The 25491-nt window shown below is 36.5% G+C and overlaps 1 protein-coding gene and 2 pseudogenes across 1 annotated transcript; 2 read left to right on the top strand and 1 right to left on the bottom strand.

Annotated features, from left to right (window-relative positions):
- Positions 1-1032: 1032 nt before the first annotated feature.
- Positions 1033-2051, bottom strand: LOC147929854 (uncharacterized; annotated as a pseudogene).
- Positions 2052-6532: 4481 nt separating this feature from the next.
- LOC104738389 (FAS1 domain-containing protein SELMODRAFT_448915-like) lies at positions 6533-7340 on the top strand. The gene has a single exon (XM_010458572.3). The coding sequence runs from the start codon at positions 6593-6595 to the stop codon at positions 7286-7288; it is 696 nt and encodes a 231-aa protein (XP_010456874.1). The 5' UTR covers positions 6533-6592; the 3' UTR covers positions 7289-7340.
- A 16129-nt stretch (positions 7341-23469) lies between these two features.
- LOC147929853 (F-box protein At5g49610-like) lies at positions 23470-24494 on the top strand (annotated as a pseudogene).
- The last annotated feature ends 997 nt before the right edge of the window (positions 24495-25491 follow it).

Here is a 25491-nt window from a genome sequence, read left to right as displayed (position 1 = left end):
ACAATAATCATTAAACGCTTGGGATGTAAATTCACCAGCATTGTCTAGACGTATAGTCTTAAGTGGAAAATCTGGAAAATGTGCTCTTAATCTTATAATTTGTGCTAACATCCTAGCAAATGCTAGATTCCTTGTGGATAACAAGCAAACGTGTGACCATCTGGTTGATGCATCGATCATAACCATAAAATATCTAAACGTCCCACACAGTGGGTGTATTGGTCCACATATATCACCTTGTATCCTTTCCAGAAAATTTAAAGTCTCTTTATGAACTTTGCCTGGTGATGGCCGTATTATAAGTTTCCCTTGTGCACATGCTACACACGTGAGATTTTTAGGGGTAACTTTCCTTCCTTTAAGGTTGTGCCCATTTGAACTATCAATTAGTTTACGCATCATGTTCTTTCCCGGATGGCCAAGCCGGTCATGCCATAGAGTGAACTGTTCATTGAACATTTTGTGCTTTGCCAAGTTAGCTTCTATCATGTTAATCTTAGCATGGTATAAACCAATGGCTAGTGCAGGTACAGTCTCAAGGACCTTCTTATGGCCATTCACAATTTCGGTAATGTATAAAAATTCTTTGCTTCCTTCACCCTTTGTTTCAATATGATAACCATTCATACGAATGTCTTTAAAGCTCAATAAGCTTCTCTTAGAGCTGGGTGAGTACAATGCATCACATAATTCTATATGTGTGCCGTTAGGCAATAATATGTGTGCCTGGCCGTAGCCTTCAATCAAATTTGCTATACCCGCAATTGTACTAACATTGGCATTTTTCGATATGAGGTTTATAAAATATCTTTTGTCTTTCAAAATTGTGTGGCTGGATCCACTGTCCACCACTAGCACACTAATATCCTCAGCCATTTCTATAATGATAATAATTTTTATTTTAAACTTTAATAAAATAAGCAAAGAAATATTTAAATAAAATCATTGAAATTAAACCAAAATAATTATCCAATACATAGAATAAAATTAAAGCATGAAAGCATAGAAATTAAACTAAATTCATAACTGAAATTAGTTATCTTCCTTTAAACAATCGGAAGTCTCAAAATCTAGTGAATCATCATTCTCATGGTCGAAGTCTTCTTCACCATCGAGATGTACATAGTTGGCCTCTGGATTCTTCTTCAAAGTCTCTTGATATGCATCAATGAGATGTCTAGGCGTTCTGCAGTTCTTAGCCCAGTGGTTGGACATACCACATCGGTGACAAACCGATTTAGCCTTGATTTGCGGTTTAAAGGACCCACGGCCCCTACCACGCGGCCACGACCACCACGGCCATAACCATCAAAACGGCTTGCCTGGCCCCAACGACCACCATGTCCTCTGCCACCACGGCCACGACCATAATGTCTTTCTCTGTGAACGTAGTTGGTCTCCTTGGGCTCTTTAGGCTGTTTAGGCTCATTCTGCTTTGCCACATCAACCTTGTGTGCTTCCGGTAATGGAGTTGTACCGGGAGGTCTCATAGCACTATTCATCAACAACAGCTCATTATTCTGCTCAGCTAGTAGCAAACATGAGATTAAGTCCCCATAGGTTTTGAAACCTTTTTCACGGTACTGTTGCTGAAGTACTATATTGTGAGTACTAAAAGTAGACAAAGTCTTCTCTAGCAACTCTCTCTCCGTGACTTCAGTACCACACAACCTAAGGAGTGAGACAATCCTAAAAAGCTCAGAGTTATACTCATCCACGGATTTGTAATCCTGGATCCTTAGGTTCTTCCAATCGAATTGAGCCTTTGGTAGGAGCACCGTTTGTTGGTGTTCGTATCTGCGTTTAAGCTCTGTCCAAAGGTCAAGTGGATTCTCTATTGTGAGGTACTGGTCTTTGAGACTCTCAGCAAGGTGATGGCGCATGTGTTGAATGGCCTTGTACTTTTTCTTTTCGGTCGGATCGTAATCCTCTTCAATGCATTCAAACAAGTCCTTTGACTTCAAATTTATCTTGGTGTCCAATGCCCCCTTCAAGTAGTTGTTTCCAGAGACATCCAAAACGGCATAGTCTAGGTTATTCAACCTTGCCATCTGCATAAACTGAAATAGACAACCGATTAGCATGCGGTATTTAAGACCGAACCATGCATTCAAACAATAGGCCATGCAGTATTTAAGACCGAACCATACCATCAATTTAATCTTAGGTCATGCGGTATTTAAGACCGAACCATGCCTTGTTTCTCTATAAATTTCGTGGTTTAACTCCATGCAATCAAGACAACAAAATCAAATAGATTAAGGCATGCAATAATTTCCTTTTTACTAGAATTTCCTTTTCTTAGATAATTTTAGAAGTTTTCCTTTTTTTTTCTTAATTTAGATAACAACAAAATATTCCTCAAACTTTAGGATAATGATTATATTTAATTTAGAAGTTATCTAATTTATTTTTCTATACAAACATAGAATAATTCCGATTTTAATGTTTTAGTTTTAGGGTTTGAATTTCTCAAACACCTAAATCGATTTTAATTTAGGATTTTAGGGTTCTTATGCAACCTAAATTTACAGGAAAATTCTATTCCAAATTCGATCAATAATTTCAAGGGTGCATGCAATTTTCGGATTTTTAATCTTCCTAGAACAATCAGATTTAACAATCGATTTTAACAACTTAAGTTCTAGGTTCTTATGGAACAATCAATCAAGCAACAATTTAAACAATCAAACAATCGGATTCTTAAGCTTGATATATTTTGGTGCAATTTAACAAGTAATCTAACAACCCTAAACAATCCGATTTTAAGTTTTAGGAATTAGGAAATCTAAACTTTGTTAGATTGTGTACTTACATGTTTAGGGTTCTTATAGATTAAGTACCAAATTCGATTTTATAGGTTCTAAGGAGGTTTGATCATAGTTTACCTTCCACTGTTTGGGATCTGACTGGATATGAACCGGGAGCTAAAGACCTCGGTTTTAACCTTGCTTGATTCCCGAACAGAACTTACCCCGGACCACGAACCTCGAACAAAACTCCAACAAAACTTTTGATCACGAACCTTGCTTGCTCTTGAACACAAACTGATTGCCGAACAGGAGCTTCAACGAACAAGGGAAGAAGGAGGCCGCAGTTTTAGGGTTTGGTGAAAAGAGAAGTATGAACGGCGGCGGTTAGGGTTTTAGGGTTTTTAGGGTTTTGCTCAGCTGGATCTTAGAAACGATCGTGCTGATAACGTGTTGTAAACTAGAAGATCAAAGGCTGAAATATCTTATTCTTATTCTTATTATTAATGTCTCAATGAGGTTACACATATATATAGAGTACAAAGACAAAGGCCAAAATCCTACTAGGAAAAGGGACAAGGCCGATGGGCCTTTGTCTGATGGGCCGTACACGGACGGGCCGTACATGGGCCGGTTATGGAGTCCACCATCCAGTGTTTTACAACACAATACACTTTAATGTATTAATTGCAATACAATTAGTGTTTTACAAAAAAAAAGAAAAAAACACAGACAAAACCTATGGTATATTTATTCTTTGAATTGTAACTATAACTCACATGATGTTTTACCCAAAGAAAACTGAAAAACCTCTCATACTACCACAAATTTATCTATAAATAGCTAGACAAAGTCTTCATCAAACATCATATTCTACCTCTCACACAATTTTCTAAATTTTGTAATATTTAATTTTTTCCTTTATGTGACATTTTTAGGTTTTGAAATAAATAAGTTGAGTCGAAATTTTGGAGCATATATAGTAGTGAACATGTGAAATGTTATTTATTAGAAAGAGTTAGATGAAGAAGGTCTTAGGCACATAACACATTCTCACTTGTAAATGTTGATAAATGTTGTTTCGAATGCCTATTTTGTATATCAATGTTGTAATTTTTTTTTCTTCTGATCGATTTGATAAATTTTTATTATACAAAATTTTAGATTTTGATCATAATTCATAAATCCTAATATATTTTATATCTTAGTCACAACATTTATGCTACTTATTAAACATGATATATTTTATACAAGTGTGTTTGTATGTATTACCCATGAAAATGAGTTTAAACAAATATTAACTGTTTCGAATAATATTACTTTAAATTTGTTCCTTAACGTACAACTGTGTTTGTATGTATTTTTAAGGTTTTGCGATGGTTTAGGGTAGGTGATATATAACTCATGATATGGGTTTCCAAAGCCATATTCTTCCAAATTCAGTTTTTATTTTCTTACACAATTTAGTCTTAATTCTTTTCTTAAAATATAATTAACATCCAATTTCTTTTCACAACATTATTGTTTGGTTATACTATGTATGCACTTTTTTCTCTTCTCATATGTTCCATTATTTTTCCTAGCCAGGATCGACTGTTGATGATGTGATGATAGTGCTTACCCGAAAGCAGAGCAAGGCAATGGGATTTGACCATGTGTGCAAGTTTCATCAATATGCATTTAACAAGACTCACCTCTACCACCTCTACCACGTGTTTATCAAGTCGAAAGATCCAAAGATCGCCCTAAGCTAATATAGTTGCATTCTCGAGAGAGAGATGAAGGGAACGAGAGAGAAAAACAATGTCTTTGAGAAGTAGAAAGATTTGAGTTATCTCTTCTTCCATCCATTACATGATTTTTAGAAATAAAAACATAGAAGACAAAAAAATATCTGGTGAACAATTAGTTTATGTTCTCTTAGGTTATGTAGTTAACACTAAAAAAAGTAACTCAATAATAAAATGATATGTTTTTACTCTTTTTCGTTGGTCATTTTGAGTATAATACAACTTATATATATATAAACAGAAAAGTATAAAACAAAAAAGCAAGTTTTATTTGATATAATAATATATCAATATATATTAATAACATTTTTTTTACTCATTTCTAAACTAAAATTCAGTTTGCATTTAGTATGTTCAATATATATAAGTACATGATAAAAATATAGAAATATCTAACAGAGAATTTTCTTTCCCAAATGCAATTAATCAACAAAAAGAATTCTACTTCTAGAACACATGCATTTGAAGTCATTTGTATAATTCATTAAGATTAAAATATTTTATTGCTAAAACATTCAAATTAAAAAAAAAAAAAGTTTTAAGCATGTGTGAAGCATGCTGGTAATATATAAATATCAAAATTATTTATGGTACCTCTAGTTATCTAATTAACAAAATTAATTACACAGAGAATGAAGGAAGAGCATGAGTTTCTGCTCAAGAAGATGTTATTCAAGAAATTTAAGCTACTGTTTCGTCCTTCTTGGAGGTGTATGGTTTTAGAAGATATTGATGTTTTATAGATTATGTTAAAAGCGGACAAACTAACACATAATGTCCATGCTCAGCCGCATTTTATTTTATACATAATCAGTGTTAGTTTTCCAACATAAAAAAATGTTCGTACATTTTGATTGTGCATCAAAACATGAAGACCTCTATATATTATGGGATACATACTGAATATTTTAAAAAGTAGCCTTTCATATTAACAAAAAATTTCAGTTTAAATCTTAACTAATCAATAGTCATTCATTTTAAGTGACTGAGAATACTTATTTAAAACAAAACAAACAACAAACATAAGATAATTTATCGAAACACAAAATATAAAATTTTAAATATTTTAATAACTCTAAAATATGATAAAATTATTAAAAAATTATCTTGCACATCACGCGAGTCTACTTCTAGTTTTCTTATATATTTTGGGTTTGTTCCATTTTCTTTTCTTCATTTTACTCTGTTTTTGACTCCCAAACAAAGCCGTGTCAAGAAATTGTTCGTTTTTGCTCTTGGAGAGTTTTGGTTACTTTAAACACTTACAACTTTTATTTTTCTACTCTCCATTGAACAAAAACCTCTGCTGTAAAGTAAATTTGAAGATGAGACCAGTTTTATAACTTAGGTCATCTCCAATGGTAAATTTTTTATCACGTTTTTAAGTAATATTTTAACTATAACAAGTACAATTTTTCAGCTAAAAACTTGATTTTAAAAAAGTAAAAAAACCAGTAAATTTTTCAGCTAAAAACCATATTTATAACATAAAAAATCTCGGTTAATTGCTTAACCAAACCGGGAGTTAAACCAGAGAGGCATATACATGTATAATTGAGAAACCTATGAAGGTTTTTCTACGGGAATTATGAATTTTGTTGAAGTACTTAGTGAGTTACTTAGATTAATTTAGGGGAAATTTTTAAAAATAGCACCAAAATAAGTTTTTTTTTCCAAACTTAGTACAATATCTCTAAAATTCCAAAAATAGCACCAATTAATTTTTTAAATTAAATCCTAAATTCAAAATACTAAACTCTACCCCTCAAAACTATACCCTAAATATGAAATTGAGAACCCAAACCTAAAAAAGAAATTTCTAAAAATTAATTATAAATATTTTAATATATTAAATAGTGTTAGTTTTGGAAATTTATAGAATATGTGATATAATTGTCTATTTTAAAGTATTTCTCCTAATATTTAATATAAATAATATGTTTAACTTGTTTAATATAGTTCTTACTTCATTGTGTTAAAGAATCATAACGATCGAACTCAAAAAGATTCTCTCTCTTTCTGTTACAACGTCGCCGCCGTTTTGATTCTCCGATGGCCACCTCAAGCCATCTCCTTCTCCTCTTTCTCATCACCGCCGTCGTCTCATCCTTTACCTCCGCCACTTCTCCTCCGTATCTAACGTCGCAAGATCACCAACACGCCGACAGAATCATCGAAGCAATGATCGGAGCCGGAGGTTTTCGTGGCTGGGCCGCCGATTTCCTCTCCGCCGTCGACGACCAGTTCGGTCTCCCTCTCTCCGCCACCATTTTCATCCCAAGCGACTTCGACTCCGCCGACGTCTCGTCCAACGGCGACAATGCTACTCCACGTCGTCTCTCCGTCGCTTATCACATCGTACCTCAACGTCTCTCCTTCACCGATCTCCAAATCTTGAAACCACTCTCTCGTATCCCGACTCTTCTACCTGGAAACTCGATCGTCGTCACTAACAACTCTGTTTCCGGTTATACTCTCGACGGCGTTCTTGTCTCTGAACCGGATCTTTTCATCTCTTCTTCTGTTGCTATTCTTGGTGTTGCCTCGACGCTTGATTTCTCACGTTACGGCGGTTTTGGTAACGATGATGATACTGCTTTTGCTGATAGTCTCCGTCGTCGTGGTGGTGGTGGTCACGGCGATATTGGTAACGGCGATACTAATCTAACCACCTCTGCTTCGTTGTTCACTGGACATTACTCGTTTGGCTCGTTTTTGCTTCCATTGGCGGCTCTGACTTGGTTCTGACTCTATGTTGCGGTGACGTTTTGGCCGTCAAGATAACAGTAAAAGTAACCACGTTTTTGTTATTTTTCAAGGTTTTTTAGACTCAATTTTTTTTTCTCTTCAAGATTTTGTGAAATTCTATACATAATGTAAAGTTTTCCACTTTGAGCAATATCAATTTTCTTGAATTTTTTTTCAATTATAAGATTCACATCAGTGAAAGAATCGATCTTTTTTCTTCGTCGTCGCTATCTCTTTCTTCGTCGTCGCTCTCTCTCGCCGTCTTTGCTCGCTCTCCCTCTATCTTCATCGTCGTGTTCGTCTTCGTTTAATCGTTCTGGTATGTGTCGAGTGTTTAGTTTCGAGTTTTCCGGCTGAATGTGGATTTTTATCGATGATTTATGGCTGATTTGTTAGATCTATTCGATTCGATGGCTGATTTACTTTTAGGGTTTACGGCTGATTTGTTAGATCTATTCGATTCGATGGCTGATTTGTTTTATTTTGCGGCTGAGTTACGGCTGAGTTTTGTATTGGTGAATGAGTTATTTTGCGCTTTAGATCTGAGTTATGTATTTGTGACTGAGTTATGTTATGCATTGTGTATGAGTTTGTTTTATGTTTTGGCTGATTTATTTTATGATTTACTTATGAATAATATTATTTATCAGATGTCGATGGTGAATATTTCTGAAGAACAAGCAAGGGATTACCCCCAAGACTTTACGCGGAAGGAAACTCTAATCTAGAGTTAAGAGAAATTAATACCAATTTGAGGATGGGAGAATTCTCTGCGATTAGGGAAGCAATAGGACAGGATGTGTTGGAAAAAACGAAGGATCTATCTATTGGAATAATCTCTAAGCTAGTTGATAGCCAATTCGTCTGGTCTGGTAAGCTAATACATTTCCTACTATGTAACCAGTTAAGGGTACATAAGAAGGAGCTTTGGTTTGTCGTCGGTGGTCAACCTATCAGGTTTGGGTTGAATGAATTTGCTCATGTAACGGGGTTAAACATAGACCCAGTGCCGACAGAACGGTTTGAACTTGAAGAGGAACACAAAGAGTTCTTCAAACTTTTGAAAGTGTCTGGTGGGGAAGGTCCATCATTAAATGAACTCAAGGAAGGACTGAAAGTGTGCCGGTCATGGATAAACCCTGATCACCGTAAATGGTTGGGGCTGTTGCTTCTCCAACAAATTGGACTTGATGGTTTGCATCATAACTGTAGAATTCCATATGAAAGTGCCAAAAAGTTTTTGATGATGAAGCAATGAAGACTTATCTGTGGGGTCGGTCAGCATTTGAAGACCTTGTTGATAGCATAAAGTTGTTGATGCCTACGGGGAAATCGTACACCCTTAGTGGGTTTACACCCGTGTTACAGGCTTGGTCGTATGAGTCCATCAAATGCTTTGGAGATCGGTTTGGAAATGCATCAGCTGAAGATGATGCCATACCGTTGCTTCGATGGCATGGAAACCGTACACGTTCAACGATGGAAACGGTTATTGCTGAAGAGATCAAAGCGCTTGGTGAGGTAAGGTTTTGATTGTGTTATGATAGACTGATAGTTACTGGCTGAGTTATTGTTTTAAATGATGGCTAAGATATGGTTTATCAGTGGTTGAATTATTATTTAGTTTAGTGATTGCTGAGTCATGGTTTAGTGATTGCTAAGTTATGGTTTAGTGATTGCTTAGTCATGGTTTAGTGATGGCTGAGTTATGGTTCTATGATGGATGATTTATGTTCTATGATGGCTGAGTTATGTTTCTGTTATGGTTTAGTGATGGCTGAGTTAAAAATTAATGATGGGTTTCATAATCTCTTATGTTACAGCTGCGTGTCTGTAAAATGGTTATGAAAGAAAATGGCTGCGATCTATTTCATACGTGGCCAGATCAAGAAGACGACCCATTTGTTGATCGCCTGATCTAAGACATACATATGAATACGTTTGTTAAAGGTTTTTGGGAGGCTAAGGGGGGAGTGATAAGAAGAAGAAGAAAAAGAAAGCTAAAGCAGCTGTTGAGCCTGAATCTCATCCCGCAAAGAAGCGGAAAGTCCAGAAGGATGAAACTTCCACCATTCAGGGTGGTTAATCTGGTGAAGGAGCAGGAGCTGCACATGAGAGGAAGAAGAAAGGAAAAAGGTAAGTTATATGGTGTATAGTGAGTTTCTATTTTATGTAACCTTTTGTTAGCTTGTTTACGACAGTTTGTGTATTTGTTTCATTTGGCTAATGAGGAGGAAGAAGCGGGGGAAGATGTGTCGGTTAGAACTCTTGTTAACTTGGTGTCTAGGTTAAACTCAAGATTTGACACCCTTGATACAAACATTGCCAATATGCCTTCTGATCTAGAGAAGAAGATTGGAGATAGTTTGGAAACCAGGTTGGAAAAGAAGATGAATGAAAGGATGGAAACCAGGTTTGGATCTTTTGCTCGTGATTTCAAACAGATGAAAGATCACGTTCTTTCCATGGGTGTTTGACAAACTGGCCAAAACACGGGACCTGAGATAAACACGACATCTGCGTTTTCAAATTATAAAAATTTCATAATAAAGAACTTGTTACCATAAGACCTTCGGGATAAACTGTTGACACCAAAAGGTCCACCAGCAGTTCCAGGAAAAATGCAACAAAACTACTCTGTCAACAGTCCTCCGGTAATGTCTGATTTATGATAATTTATGGCTGATTTTCCAGAATGTTTAGGTTGAGTTATCATTATCGTTAATTGTCTTCGCTATGTTATACAGGGATCTGTTGATGGCAGTGGTTTGGATGGGATCAGTAAGAATCTGATGGATGATTTTGATAATCCTATTGATTTCCTTCAGAAGTCTCCACCTGCTAAGAAGTCTCCAGCTTCTAAGAAACCAGTTGATACGATAACACGGCCTTTCACGAGGAGAAATGCCAAAGAGTTAGAGGCGGCTGCAAAGAAGGCCAAAGAAGTAGCTACGGTAAAGAAGGCCAAAGAAGTAGCTGTGGCTGGAGACATTCAGGAAAAGAAAAGAGGTAGATATAGAAAGCCTAAAAATCCTACTGCTGTTAGGTCGTTGTCTATTGTACCATATGTAGGTTTGAATAAAGGAGAAGCTGGTGCAGAAGCTGCTGAAAGCAGTTTTTGTGATATTACAGACCAGTTTATTGCTGAAGCCAACAAACTTGAACCTGAATCTGAGGATGATGAGGAGGAAAAGATTAGGCTTGATAGAATTAAATCTTTTAGGCTGTAGAGTGTTAAGCTGTCCCCGGATGGAAGTGCATTGAATACACAACAAGTTCCACAAGCGAGGATTTTTCCTTATATTGGAGACAACAGACTGACGTGCATGAGGAAGAACTGTGTACCTGGACCTGGAATATATGATCCTCTGGCACCTGTTGATCCGGTCACGTTGCAGAAACTTTTGGAGTTCCTTAAGAGCGCCAAATATGACCCTTTAGATCCTTTTTCTTAACAAGTTAATCACAGCTTGTTAACATTATATTAACTTGTGTTTATTTGTTTGTTAGGAATATTCCGTTAAAAAAAGGTGGAATCGAAATTGAATTCTATAGGCAACTAATCACCGAACGAAAGAACTGTCCAGTGAGGCCAAAAAAATATGGTACCTATGGGTGGCTTTCTGATGAAGTAAGTTTATCTTAATGTCTTAGTTATTGTTGTCGTTGTCTGAGTTATTTAAAACATAGTGGCTGAGTTGCTGTTCTTTACTCTGTTACCTTTTTTACAGCACATGGCCGCGTTTATGAGACTCCTTAGGGAAAGATACAACCAAGATCCCTTCCCATATCACAACAAACGCATTGCGTTTATAGACCTGTGGTTCACCAGTATGATGGTTCGTGAACTTCGTCAGTTCGAGATGAAACCCAAGCTGTTTAAATTCACTAGCAATAGTTATGAAGATTTAGTGAAAGGTTTAGTACCTTCAGATCAAAAGACTAATTTGAAGTGGATTGAAGATGTGGATCACTTGTATATTGCTCCACAAACTGGAGGCGATCACTGGGTGGCGCTGCACGTGGATCTGATTAGGGGGCATATTGATTGCTATGATAGCATCGTCGGACAAGTAACCAATGAAAGTGAGGAAAAAATATTGATTACTTGTAGGGCGTTTACACGGATGATTCCAGCAATGATGAACGAGAACGTTCCTCACGAATATCGTACACATACGTACAAACAGTTTACCTTCAGGAGGAGGACTGTCTCCAAGGTCCCGCAAAACGTACAGGTTGATGACTGTGGCGTGTACGCTTTAAAGTTTATAGAATGTCTAGCGCTTGGTATGTCTTTCGATGGAATCTGTGATCAAAATATCCAGGCTCTACGTGTTAAAATGGCAGCAGAAATCTACGATGAGGCACCTGATTTTATGAATCAGTTTGTGTAAAAAACATTTGGATTTCTTTTGGTAGGAATTGTACTTGGATATTGGAAACATTTGGATTTCTTTTGGTAGGAATTGTACTTGGATAAGAAAGTCCTTTTTTAGTATCTTTTCAATGTTACGGTTGAGTTATGTACTTCACACAGCTGAATTATAATTAAATATTAAATAAACATATATATTATGGCTGAGTTATGTACTTTGTACGGCTGAGTTATGTACTTGATACGGCTTCGTTTGGTCTTTCGTGCCGTGCCTCGATATTACAAAAAGTGTTGTTGGGGAAACTCAAACAATAATTTTGTTCCTGCTCGCGCAATAAATTTATAAAGTTAGCTTTTTCACAATATATTATACAAAATAATTAAAAAATTGAACTCAAAATTCGAATAAAAAATAAAAAAATTCCGACAAAGTGACTAAGTGATGGCTGAGTTATTGACTTACACGACTGACTTATGAAAAATTTGTAATTTTACATTATTATAACTCAATATTTAAATGTACAATTGAAATATGAATATTACAATTATTATAACCAATAAAAAGTAATAATTATAGAGAAAGATTAATTTTTACACATTCTCATCAGAATGTGTAAAATATACAACACATGTCGTTTAAGGGTTAGGGTTAGGGTTGGGGTTTAGGGTTTGAGATATAGGGTTCAGATGAGTAACATTATTTGTTTTTTGGTTTTGGTTCTAATGTGTTTTAATGTGTTTAGTTTAAGGCGGTAATATGGATATACTAATATGATTACCATTTGAATATTTTTTTTTGGTTATTTCCGGTTATGGGTCGGTTAGATTAATATATAGCCATAAATAACCCAAAATATATTGTAATTAAGTAGATTAGCCTAATATAACCGAAAGTAAGCCGAATATAACTGAAATTAACCAAACATACCAATTCAAAAATGCCAAATTGGAAAAAAATTATTTTTTGGTTCGGTTCGGTTTAGTCGGTTATTTAGTCATTCTAATTTGAAGGTTGGCTGAGATATCGTTTATCACGGCTGAGTTATAATTAATCATGACTGAGTTATTAAAATAGATTGATAAAACACCACAACATAGAAAGTTCATATCAATTCCAAATAAAAAATAAAACAACGGAGCTTGACTAATCTCACAGATACTTGTTCAAGCTCTCAAACTTCTTCTCCAGCACGTCATATTTCTTTTCCATATTCAAGATCATTTCTTCTTCAATCTCGATGCGCTTCTTGGCTGCATCCAAGTCCTGCTTCTTCTCATTCTTCTCCTCCTGAATAACCCTAAAATTTTCGTGCAATGCATCAGTCCACCACTTCCTAAAACCGCAGCCTTGACCGGGACCCTTACAAATAGTACATAATTCATATTACACTAAATAAAAAATCAGAAGCAGAACACAAACCTCAAAAATAAGAGTACAAAAATCGTTACATCTGTGATGTCATATGGACAACTGAAATAACGTTCTCCTCTCGTGCTAGGATCATTAGAAGTGGCAACGAGAAGCACCGCATCGCAAGTACACCCGATTGGAACGCCCTTGTCACGCCTCCGGATTACGCCATACCTCATTTTCATATTTATTTCATTACGATTCAGCTCCTATAGTTCTACAAACACAATATTAAGATAATGCTTTGAGATTTTAGATAGTCCAGAGATCTAACTCAGCTAGAGCTTCAGAAGCAGTTTTCTCATCAGCCCTGGAGTTGCCGCCGTAGATATCTCTATGCGCCATCATCTTGACTCGATCTCGATTACTAAAGCAATAAATCACAACAAATCCCATAATTTCTACTAAAACAATATATCGAACGGCGTCGTTTCACAGTAATATACGTGAAGGCTGAGTTGTGTTCTTTACACGACTGACTTAGGATAGTCAGTTAAATTAATAACGATGTTACGGCTGACTTATTCAATGGCCATAATAATGGTTTTACGGCTGAGTTATTAACGGCCATATTAATTTATTATATACCCGCTCGGGAATACAAAAAGTATTGTTGGGGAGACGCAAACAATAATTATGTTTCTTGTTATCATCCACACGCGTAATAAATATATTTTAAACGATTTATTATTAATAAGGACTTTGATTTCTTTTTAATTAAAAAAAGGGCCCAGTTATTTGACAAAGTAATGGCTGAGTTATTGACTTAAACGGCTGAGTTATGAGATATTTGTAAAATAAGATTATTATAACTCAAAATTTAAATTTAGAATGGAAAAATGAATATTACTTTTATTATAACCAATAAAAAATAAGAATTATAGAGAAAGAGTGATTTTTACACATTCGGATCAAAATGTGTCAAACATACCAAAACATGACGTTTAGGGATTAGGGTTAGGGTTAGGGTTTAGGGTTTGATATGTAGGGTTTAGATGAGTAACATTATTTGTTTTTAATTTAACAGTTTGGTTTTGTATCTAATGTGTTTGGTTTAAGGTAGTAATATGGATATACTAATATGATTACCATTTGGATATTTTTTAAAAAATTTGAAATTAATTTTTGGTTATTTTTGGTTATGGGTCGGTTAGATGAATATATAACCATAAATAACCCAAAATATTTTGTAACTAAGTAGATTAGCCTAATATAACCGAAATAAGCCGAATAAAACCGAAAGTAAGCAAACATACCAATACAAAAATACCAACTCAATAAAAAAAAATTTTGGTTCGGTTCGGTTTACTCGGTTATTTAGTCATTCTAATTTGAGGGTTGCCTAAGATATCGTTTATGACGGCTGAGTTATCTTTCCAGAATCGACAGTTTCTTTGTTTATTTCAATGAGAGGGAAAGTGAACAGTTTTTAAATGTTCACAAACCGAAAAAAAAAACTCTCTCTCGACGATATCTCTCCCTCTCTCGACGAACCCTAATTCCGCTGGCGATAATCTGTCTTTCTCTACTCTCTTGCCGTTATCTCTTGCCGTTCTCGCTCGATATCCTCATTCGCTCTTTCTCTCTTCGTTGTCGTTGTCTTGTTCATTTCCGTCTAAGCCGTCTCTTCTTCGAGTTCCGGTATGTGTCTTCCTCTTTATTTGTTAGATATATTCGATTCGATGGTTGAGTTTGTTTGTTGATGTGGCTGAGCTATGGTTAACAATGAATTTGGGACTGAGATATCTTATGCTTTACGGCTGAGTTATGTATTTGTGGCGGAGTTATTATATGCATTGCGTCTGAGTTTGTCATAGGTTATGGCTGATTTATTTTATGATTTACTGCTGAATTATATTTATCAGATAGCTAAGGATATTTCTGAAGAACAAGCAAGGGATTACCCCCCAAGACTTTGGCCAGAAATGAAGTCTATTCTATATAGTAAGCAAATTAATACCAATTTCAGGATGGGAAAATTCCCTGCGATCAGGGAATCAATAGGACATGATGCGTTGGATGAAACGAAGAAAGTACCTATTGGAATAATCTCTAAGCTAGTTGATAGCCAATTCGTCTGGTCTGGTAAGGTTGTACATTTCCTACTATGTAACCAGTTAAGGGTACCTAAGAATGAGCTTTGGTTTGTCGTTGGCGGTCACCGTATCAGGTTTGGGTTGAATGAATTTGCTCATGTCATGGGGTTAAACATAGACCCAATGCCTACTGTACGGTTTGAACTTGAAGAGGAACACAAAGAGTTCTTCAGACTTTTGAAAGTGCCTGGTGGGGAAGGTCCATCATGAAATGAACTCAGGGAAGCATTAAAAGTGTGCCGGGGTGGGTAAACCGTGATCGTCGTAAATGGTTGGGGCTGTTGTGTTTTCAAGCCATTGGACTTTATGCCATCCATCAGAACTCTAGAATACGATTTGAAAGTGCGAAAATAGTTTTTGATGATGAAGCCGTGAAGACTTATCCGTGGGGTCGGTCAGCATTTGAAGCTCTTGTTGATTCTATAAAGATGTTGAAGCCTACGGAAAACTCGTACACCCTTAGTGGTTTTACACCCGTGTTACAGGCTTGGGCGTATGAGTCAGTCCAAATCTTTGGAGAACGATTTGGGGATGCAAAAAAAGAAAAAAAATGGTGGCATACCGTTGCTTCGATGGGGTGGAAACCGTACACGTTCAACGCTGTAAACCGTAATTGCTGAAGAGATCAAAGCGCTTGGTGAGGTAAGGTTTATATCTGGTTGAGTGATTGTTTAGTACTGACTGAGTTATGATTTAGTGATGGCTGAGTTATAGTTTATTGATGGATGAGTTATGATTTAGTGATGGCTGAGGTATTGTTTACTGATGGGTCTCATATTCTCTTATGTTACAGCTGCGTGTGACTAAAATGGTTATAAAGGATGATGTACGCGAGCTATTTCATACGTGGCCAGATCAAAAAGACGACCCAACAGTTTATCGCCTTATCCAAGACATACATGAGGATAAGTTTGTTAAAGGTTTTTGGGATGTTAAGGGGAGTGATAAGAAGAAAAAGCTAAAAGCTAAAGCAGCTGTTGATTCTGAATCTCCTCCCGCAAAGAAGCAGAAAGTCAAAAAGGTGGAAGTTTCCAACTGTCAGGGTGGTGAATCTGGTGAAGGAGCTGCACAGAAGGGGAAGAAGAAGAAGAAGAAAGTAATGAAGGTAAGAGATATGGTGTATAGTGAGTTTATAATATATGTTAATCTTTCGTTAACTTGTTTACGACGATTTGTGCATTTGTTTCAGTGTGCTAGTGAGGAGGAAGATGCTGGAGAAGATGTGTCGGTTGGGTCGGTTGGAACTCTCACTGAGTTGGTGTCTAATTTAACCTCAAGGTTTGACACCTTGGAAAAACACATTGGAGATTAAATAGAAAGGAGGATTAATGAAAGGTTTGAAACCAGGTTTGGATCTGTTGAGAGTGATCTCAAACAGATGAAAGAGCACGTGCTTTCCATGGGTGTTGGGCAAACTGGCCAAAACACTTTTGATGAGTGTTCAAATTATAAAAATTTCAAAATAAAGAACCTGTTACTAGAAGACCTTCGGGAAAAACTGTTGACACCAAAAGGTCCACCAGCAGTTCCAGGAAAAATGCAACAAAACTACTCTGTCAACAATCCTTTGTAATGTCTGAATTATGTTAATGTTATGGCTGATTTTCCATAATGTTTAGCTTGAGTTATCATTATCTTTAATTTTCTTCGCTATGTTATACAGGTAGATGGCAGTGGTTTGGCTGGGGTCAGTAGGAATCTGGATAAAGATTTTGATAAAGATGATCCTCTTAATTTCATGGAGAAGTCTCCAGCTGCTACGAAACCAAATCAACGGCCTCACACGCGGAAAAATGCCAAAGATGCAAAGAAGGACAAAGAATTAGATGCAAAGAAGGCCAAAGAGGTTGTGGCAAAGAAGGCCAAAGATAAGGCGGCGGCTGCAAAGAAGGCCAACGAGTTGGTGGAAAGAAGGTCAAAGAGTTGGCGGAAAAGAAGGTTGGAGATAATCCGCACAAGAGAAGAGGTAGAAAGACTACTAAGCCTACTGCCTTGAAGTCGTTGCAATTTGTAGAACCTGTTTTGAATGAGGGAGAAGCCGAAGCTGGTGCAAACGCTGGTGCCGACGCTGCTGACAACAGTCTATGTGATATGACATCCGAGTTTAAGGCTGAAACTGATGTCCTTGAACCTGAATTTGAGGATGATGAGGAGGAAAAAATTAGGCTTGATAGAATCAAAGCTTTTAGGCTGGAGAGTGTTAAGCTGTCCCCGGATGGAAGTGCATTGAATACATAACAAGCTACACAAGTGAGGATTTTTCCTTATATTGGAGACAACGGACTGACGTACATGAGGAAGAACTGTGTACCTGGACCTGGAATATATGATCCTCTGGCACCTGTTGATCCCGTCAAGTTGAAGAAACTTTTAGAGTTCCTTAAGAGCGCCGAGTATGACCCTTTAGACCCTTGTTAATCACAGCTTGTTAACATTATATTAATTCTTATTTGTTTCTCAGGGATACACGATTAGGCAAGTCAACACCCAATATTGAATTCTATAGGACTCTCATCACCGAAAGAAAGAACTAGCTAGTGAAGGATGATGGGTTTGGGTGGCTGTCTGATGAAGTAAGTTTAACTTGATGTCTGAGTTATAATATTTACGGCTGAGATATAATACATAATGGCTGACTTATTATGTTTACGGCTGAGATATAATACATAATGATTGACTTATTAAGTTTACTGCTGAGTTATAATACATAATGGTTGAGTTGTTATTATCTGTTTTACAGCATATGGGCGCGTTTATGAGACTCCTCAGGGTTAGGTACAAACGAGATCCCTTCCCATTCCACAAAAAATGCATTGCGTTTATAGACCCGTGGTACACCACTACGATAGTTCGTGACTATGCTCAGTTCAAGATGAAACCCAAAATGTTTAAATTCAAAGGCAACAATTACGAAGATTAAGTTAATGGTTTGGCTCCACTAGATCAACCGACTAAAATGAAGTGGATAGAAGAAGTGGAACACCTGTATATTACTCCACAAACAGGAGGCAATCACTAGGTGGCGCTGCACGTGGATCTCATCAGATGGCATATTGATTGCTATGATAGCATCATGGGTCAAGTAACCAAAGACAGTGATATTAGAATGCTGAATGCTTGTAGGGCGTTTACGCAGATGATTCCAGCAGTGATGAACGATATAGTTCCTCAAAAATATCGTACACCTACTTTTGATCAGTTCAGTTTCAGGAGGAAGAGTGTCTCCAAGGTCCCTCCAAAAGTACAGGTTGGTGACTGTAGCGTGTACGCTCTAAAGTTTGTAGAATGTCTAGCGCTTGGTTTGTCTTTCGATGGCATATGTGATCAAAATATCCAGGCTATACGGGTTAAAATGGCAGCAAAAATCTACGATGAGGCACCTGATTTTATGGATCAGGTGCGATAATGCATTATGCCCTTCGTTTTGTCTCTTTTAGTAGGAATTGTACTATCATTTGTAAAACATTTGGATTTCCTTTGGTAGGAATTTTACTTGGGTATGTAAAACATTGATTTGTCTATTTTCAAAGTTATGGCTGATTTACGGTTAAGTTACGGTTGAGTTATATACATCACACGGCTGAGTTATGAATTTACGGTTGAGTGTTCTCATCAGCCCTGGAGCTGCCGCCGTAGATATCTCTCTGCGCCATCATCTTGACTCGATCTCGAATACTAAAACACAAAATCACTACAATCCCATCATTTATACTAAAACATTAAATCGAACGACGTCGTATAACAATAATATACGTTACGACTGAGTTATGTACTTTACAATGATGTTACGGCTGAGTTATGCAAAAAGTGTTGTTGGGGAGACGCAAACAATAATTATGTTTCTTGTTATCATCCACACGCGTAATATACACATTTACAACGATTTATTATTAAAATAAAAAGAAATTCAAAATTTGAATTCAAATTTTTGAACCTTTTTCAATGAAAAAAAAAACCCCCAACAATTGAATGGTATGGCTGATTTATCGACATAAACGGCTGGCTTATGTAATATATGTAAATTTAAATTACTATAACTCAAAATTTAAATTTAGAATTGAAAAATGAATATTACAATTATTATAACCAATAATGAGTAATAATTATAGACAAAGAGTGATTTTTACACATTCTGATCAAAATGTGTAAAACATTCAAAACATGACATTTAGGGGTTAGGGTTAGGGTTAGCGTTAGAGTTTGGGGTGTAGATGAGTAACATTATTTGTTTTTAATTTAACAGTTTGGTTTTGGTTCTACTGTGTTTGGTTTAAGGTGATAATATGGATATACTAATATGATTACCATTTGAATATATTTTTTAAAAATTTGAAATTAATTATTGGTTATTTCCGGTTATGGGTCTGTTAGATTAATATATAACCATAAATGACCTAAAATATAATGTAATTAAGTAGATTAGCTTAATATAACCGAATAACCAAACATACCAATAAAAAAATACCAAATTGGGGAAAAAAAATTTCGGTTTGGTTCGGTTTGGTCGGTTATTTAGTCTTTCTAATTTGAGGGTTGGCTGAGATACTGTTTATGATGGCTGAGTTATTGTTTACGGTCCTCAATAATATGAAAACGTATTCTTCTTTCTTTCCTTGGTCTTTCGTTCTTTTAATTTATCCGATTACAACGTGCCTCGATCTTACAAAAAGTGTTGTTGGGGAAACCCGAACAATAATTATGTTCATGCTCAGATCCACACGCGTAAAACATCCTCCAAAGTCAGTTTTTTCACTATATATTATACAAAATAATTAAAATATTGAACTCAAAAATCAAATAAAAAAATAAAAACATTCCGACAAAGTCACTAAGTGATGGCTGAGTTATTGACTTACACGACTGACTTATGAAATGTATGTAAATTTAAATTATTATAACTCAAAATTTAAATTTAGAATTGAAAAATGAATATTACAATCATTATAACCAATAAAAAGTAATAATTATAGACTAAATGTGACTTTTGCACATTCTGATCAAAATATGACCTTTAGGGGTTAGGGGTTAGGGTTAGGGTTTGGGGTGTAAGGTTCATATTTCAAACATTATGAGTTTTAATTTAACAGTTTGGTTTTGGTTATATTGTGATTGGTTTAAAGTGGTAATTTGGATATATTAATATGATAACCATTTGAAAATTTAAAAATTTTTGAAATTACTTTTCGGTTATTTCCGGTTATCGGTTGGTTAGATGAATATATAACCATAAATAATCCAAATGTTATCCAAATTAGGTTGATTAACTTAATATAACCGATAGCAAGCCGAATATATTCGTACTTAATCGAAAAGGGGAAAATTAGTTTTTCGGTTCGGTTCGGTTTGGTCGGTTATTTAGCCTTATAATTGGAGTGATGGCTGAGTTATAGTTTATCACGGCTCAGTTAGCGTTTATGGTCTTCTCATTTATATGAAAACGTATTCTTCTTTCTTTCCTGGATCTTTTGTTCTGCCAGACTCGTAATAAATATTAAAACGTCTCTCGATGTCACAAAAAGTGTTGATAGGGAATCGCAAAAAATCACTAGAATTATTACTATCATTAAAACCAATAAAAAGGTATATTTATAGACTTAGAGTGATTTTTACACATTCTAATTTGAGGGTTGGCTGAGTTATCGTTATTTACGACTGAGTTATGTAAATAATTAAGATAAAGTGATGGCTGAGTTATTAAAGATTGTGTTTGATTTATCGAACTGGATGGTTGAGTTATCATTCCTTAATGGCTGAGATGTCGAAATAACGACTGATTTATATTAATATGAAGGTACAACATAAACGAAATTAAAAAAAAAAAAAACAAAAAACACACTATCGTAGTTCCTAGTTCATAGTTCATATTTCATATAGAAGACGACACGAAAGTACAATGGAAATCACTTTCTGAAACCGACGTCATCTGGGCCAAATTCTTCAAACATATTGACCAAATCATTCCAAACTATGCTACTCGGCATCTCGGGTTTATTGCCACCTTTTGCCCATATCCTCTTGAGGGCACGCATTTGGGCTCTGTATAACGTCCTAGCCACCAAATTAAACTGCGTCCAGACCGTTAAAGTATGCTTTGGATCCCACGTGTATTTACGCTACAATTAAAGGAAAGAAATGATAAGAGTATAAAATAATATCAATATGGTGGTTTGTCCAGAGATCTTACCGCGAGGAGGAGAAACCATCGTCTCTTAAAGTGGAAGGGAATCAAGCGGTACGTCAGCCACGCATGCTGCCAGTTGTGTTGAAGTATTTCTCCAATCGCGATAGAGATAACGTGAAGGAACTTGAACCACATAACATTGGTTGTGTCAACCCAGGAACCCACACCAGGGTTTAGAACCGGAATATTCTCCCGATCAGTGGCGCATATGATCGCTTCGACATCTCTTACAAACTGCCCATCGATATGAGGAACAACTTCCATGTCGATAGGAGGATGTAACAAATAGAAAGATCTGTGATTTTTGTAATAACGAGTATAAAGAGAAATAATAGAAACGCAGAATGAGATGAAAGAGAGTCAGACATATGAATGAGGATAATATAAAGGAAAAACAATAGGAAAACGAAAGGTCGCGTCTATTATTAGGTTAACTTATGGTTTCCTGCCAAAATATTGTTTAACGACTGAGTTATAGTTTTACGGGAAAACGAAAGGTCTCGTCGATTCATGTGATGACTGAGTTATAGTAAGTGATGACTGACTTATCACAATAAACAATCTGGAAATAAATGACTGATTTATATGACTTGAAGGCTGAGTTATAATATTTATAGGAAAACGAAAGGTCTCGTTTATTCATGTGACGGCTGAGTTATAAACGCAGCCAAGGTCTCGTCGATGCGTCTATTACAGGATTAATTTATGGTTTTCCGCCAAGATATTGCTTAAAAATAAAATTATTAGTCTATTTATTACCTCTCAACTACAGATAGAACCAAGTGACTGAGTTATAATATTCCCATTTCTTTATTCTATTACCTCTCAACTACAAACTAGAATAAAATTATTTTTTACAACACTATGTCCGCTTGAGCACCCAAGATGTCGGATCTCCCCGACGATGTTTTCATAAAAATCGTTTCCCCTGCTGCAGAAGATCGATGGTGGTCACTTGGTTCTATTTTAAGGGCTGGTCGTAGGGGGAAAAATGCAGTATACAGTAAATAAGTTCTAAAGACAGTTGCTATCTATTGCCTTTGTACTGATCCATCACAAATCAACACATCCAATGCCCCTGATGGTGGCCTCCAAATTGAAGGGCGGTACAGGCCTTTCTTCTTTAAATGCTTTGACGCCGGCAACCCCATTGCCATCTACTACGAAGGGCTAAGGGTTGTGGCTGAGGATAGAGATATCCAGCGTGGGATTGATATTCTCAGTCGTAATGTACCGGCCGATATTGATGCCACCTTAGCATGTGGGGTACTAAATAATTGTCAAGGGAATGAGGTTATGGCCATCCATTACCTCCAGCTGTTTGATGCACATCATTATCCTCTGCTGTCTACGGGTTTCATGGCAACCAGTAATAATTTTCTGGCTGAGTTATCTCGTTATAAGATGGCCCGGAAAAACTCATACACAGCCTCCCATCGCTATCCTGACAGCCCGTTACTCCCTTCACCCGCTTGTATTGTTATGTGTTGTTTGGATTATGGTTTCCATTCTCTCCTCTTTGGAGACTATGAAATCAAATGCAAAAATTGTTACCTTTGGTGGTTGTCCCTCAAAGTCTCTGAGATCCTTTAGGGTTTTCAGCAGTGATTTTCCATTTCTTAGGCGAGTATCATTTTCATGTATTAAAGGTCCCTTTTTTTGTTTAATTATATATGTTATATGTATTGTAAGCTTGTTTCCACATGTATGATAAAGACTTTGGTTTTTGTTATTATGTACATATCTAAAATCCACCTTTTATGCTTCCACATTATAGACTGAGTTATAATAAAGTTATGGCTGAGTTATCAAAAGAAACAATCTGAAAATAAATGGCTGATTTATATGACTTAACAGCTGAGTTATAATATTTATAGGGAAACGAAAGGTCTCGTCGATTCAAGTGACGGCTGATTTATTGTACGATATGGCTGAGTTATCACAAGAAACAATCTGAAAGCAAACGATTGATTTATACGACTTGTTATAGTTTTACGGGAAAACGAAAGGTCTCGTCGATGCATGTGACGGATGAGTTATATTGATTTATATATTCGTGATGGCTGTGTTATCACAAGAGACAATCCTCTCAAAGCTTTTATCTGGCCACGCGCGATGTTGAACCAAGACGTGATTCAAGAGATCCTCTCTCATTGTTCAGCGACGGAGATTGCAAGATTCCGTCTGCAAAACAAAGAGTGCAACAAACGAAGTTACGAGTTGAGATTTATCGATCATCATCTCCATAGAGCCAACTCTGGTTTAGGTATCGGCCCCATTTTGTCACTGGCATTGAAGTAGAACAAGAAGAAAAAGAAGATAAAACCCAAATCTCGCTTCAGTTTCTTCCTCAGAACAACGCAAAGATCAAAGCTTGTGATACACATCATGGGATTTCGATCTGTATTGGTGATAGGTTTAAAGGAGCGAAAACGATACCAGAGTACATCGTTTGTAAACCTGCCACAAAGCAGTTCCTGATCATACCAAACCCTAAAACTCGATATTTGACGATCGCAACCGGTTTAATGGTTATTTCTTTGAATCCTTTTCGGTATAAGATCAATAGGGTTTCTGAACCAAGGACATGGATGACCAAGGAAGGTTTCTATATTCACAACTGTGAGGTATTCGATTCTTATTCCTTCGCGTGGAAGCGACTGAATGATTTCGAGTTATCAGAGTTTTTCCCTAGAGAAGCTATACCGGTATCAGCATACGGTTTTTTGCATTGGTTAACAAGGAAGAAAAACGTTATCCGGTTCTAAATGCGAACCGAAACTTGGTCTATTTTCTCTGTTCCGGACCTACTATTAGTCCATAACAGTCTCATCTTGATCAGCTACGAAGGAAATCTAGGTGTTACTCAACATTCGGAATCAAGAAACAGAGCTGAGTTATGGGTTTTGGAGAACAGATTGAGAAAGTCTTGGGTAAAAGTGGAAGACGCTAAAATTACAGCGTTGAAAGATGAATATGCACAACCCTTTTTGTTCCCAAGTAGCGACGTCGTATCAGTGGCGGCTAGTGATCGGCTCGGTCTCTACAACATGAATAGCAACAACTGTCGATATTTGCATAGGGATAATTTGTTCTCGTCCAGACACCCACCCAGTTATCATCTTATACCTTTCTACTGAAACTACGACAAAGCTTGTTTGGATAAAGATGAAGCTGAAAGAAAAGATACGAAAGGAGTGGGAAATGGAGAGAGTAAGCTTTCATATGGTCAAGAGAAAAGTAAAAAAACGTAGAAGATGATTGTTAAGTAAGACTTTTTTTGTTGTGATTGGATAGATTATGTGACGGATGAGTTATAGTGATTAATAAAACCGTGATGGCTTTGTTATTACAATAAAACAATCTGAAAATAAATGGCTGATTTATTTCAATGTCACGACTGAGTTATAATATTTGTAAGAAAACGAACGGTCTCGTCTATTATTAGGTTAACTTATGGTGACCCGCCAAAATATCGCTTCACGACTGAGTTATAAAATTTACGGGAAAACGAAAGGTCATGTGACAGCTGAGTTATAGTGAGTTATGGCTGAGTTATCACAATAAACAATCAGCAAGTAAATGGATGATATATGACTTTACGGCTGAGTTATAATATTTACGGGAAAACGAAAGGTCTCGTCGATTCATGTTACGGCTGAGTTATAGTGATTTTTTAGGGACGCGTGGCAAAAAACATTGAATATTTGCACGGTCTTTTAGAGTGGTTCATGGGACACAGCGAAATTCCTGCCACAATCTGATTGGTGGAAGGGGATCGCAGTTGCGTTCCAAGTTTTAGTATAAATAAGGGAAGGGTTGGAAATGTTCAGAGCATTCCTAACTCGAACGAAACTAGCAATGATGCAAGTGACTACCCGATCTGCATGGTTAAAACGAGCCCGAGAACGGACAGCCGTTGGAGCTAGCGGTTTTGATCCGAATGCGTCGGATAATGCCCCCCCTCAAGAGGAGATGGAGACGTCTCGATCCCGGGAACTCGTTCTGAGTTTCAACGTCGTCGAGCAATCCGGGGATCCTTTGCAAACGGAACTCCGGATGTACCGAGCTCGCCGCAAGAGATTAGGCGCGTATATCAATGCACTTTGTCTTAAACTCGAGCAAGTCTTTCGGCTC

The sequence above is a fragment of the Camelina sativa genome, chromosome 13 (assembly GCF_030686135.1).
Source record: "Camelina sativa cultivar CO46 ecotype springtype chromosome 13, ASM3068613v1".
NCBI classification, from domain to species: Eukaryota; Viridiplantae; Streptophyta; class Magnoliopsida; order Brassicales; family Brassicaceae; genus Camelina; species Camelina sativa.
Note: the sequence above shows the minus strand (reverse complement) of the source record. Positions and strands in the feature narration are given on the sequence as shown.

Excerpts from the sequence above, each read along its gene's own strand:
- LOC104738389 (XM_010458572.3), top strand. The coding sequence starts at position 6,593 with ATGGCCACCTCAAGCCATCTCCTTCTCCTCTTTCTCATCACCGCCGTC.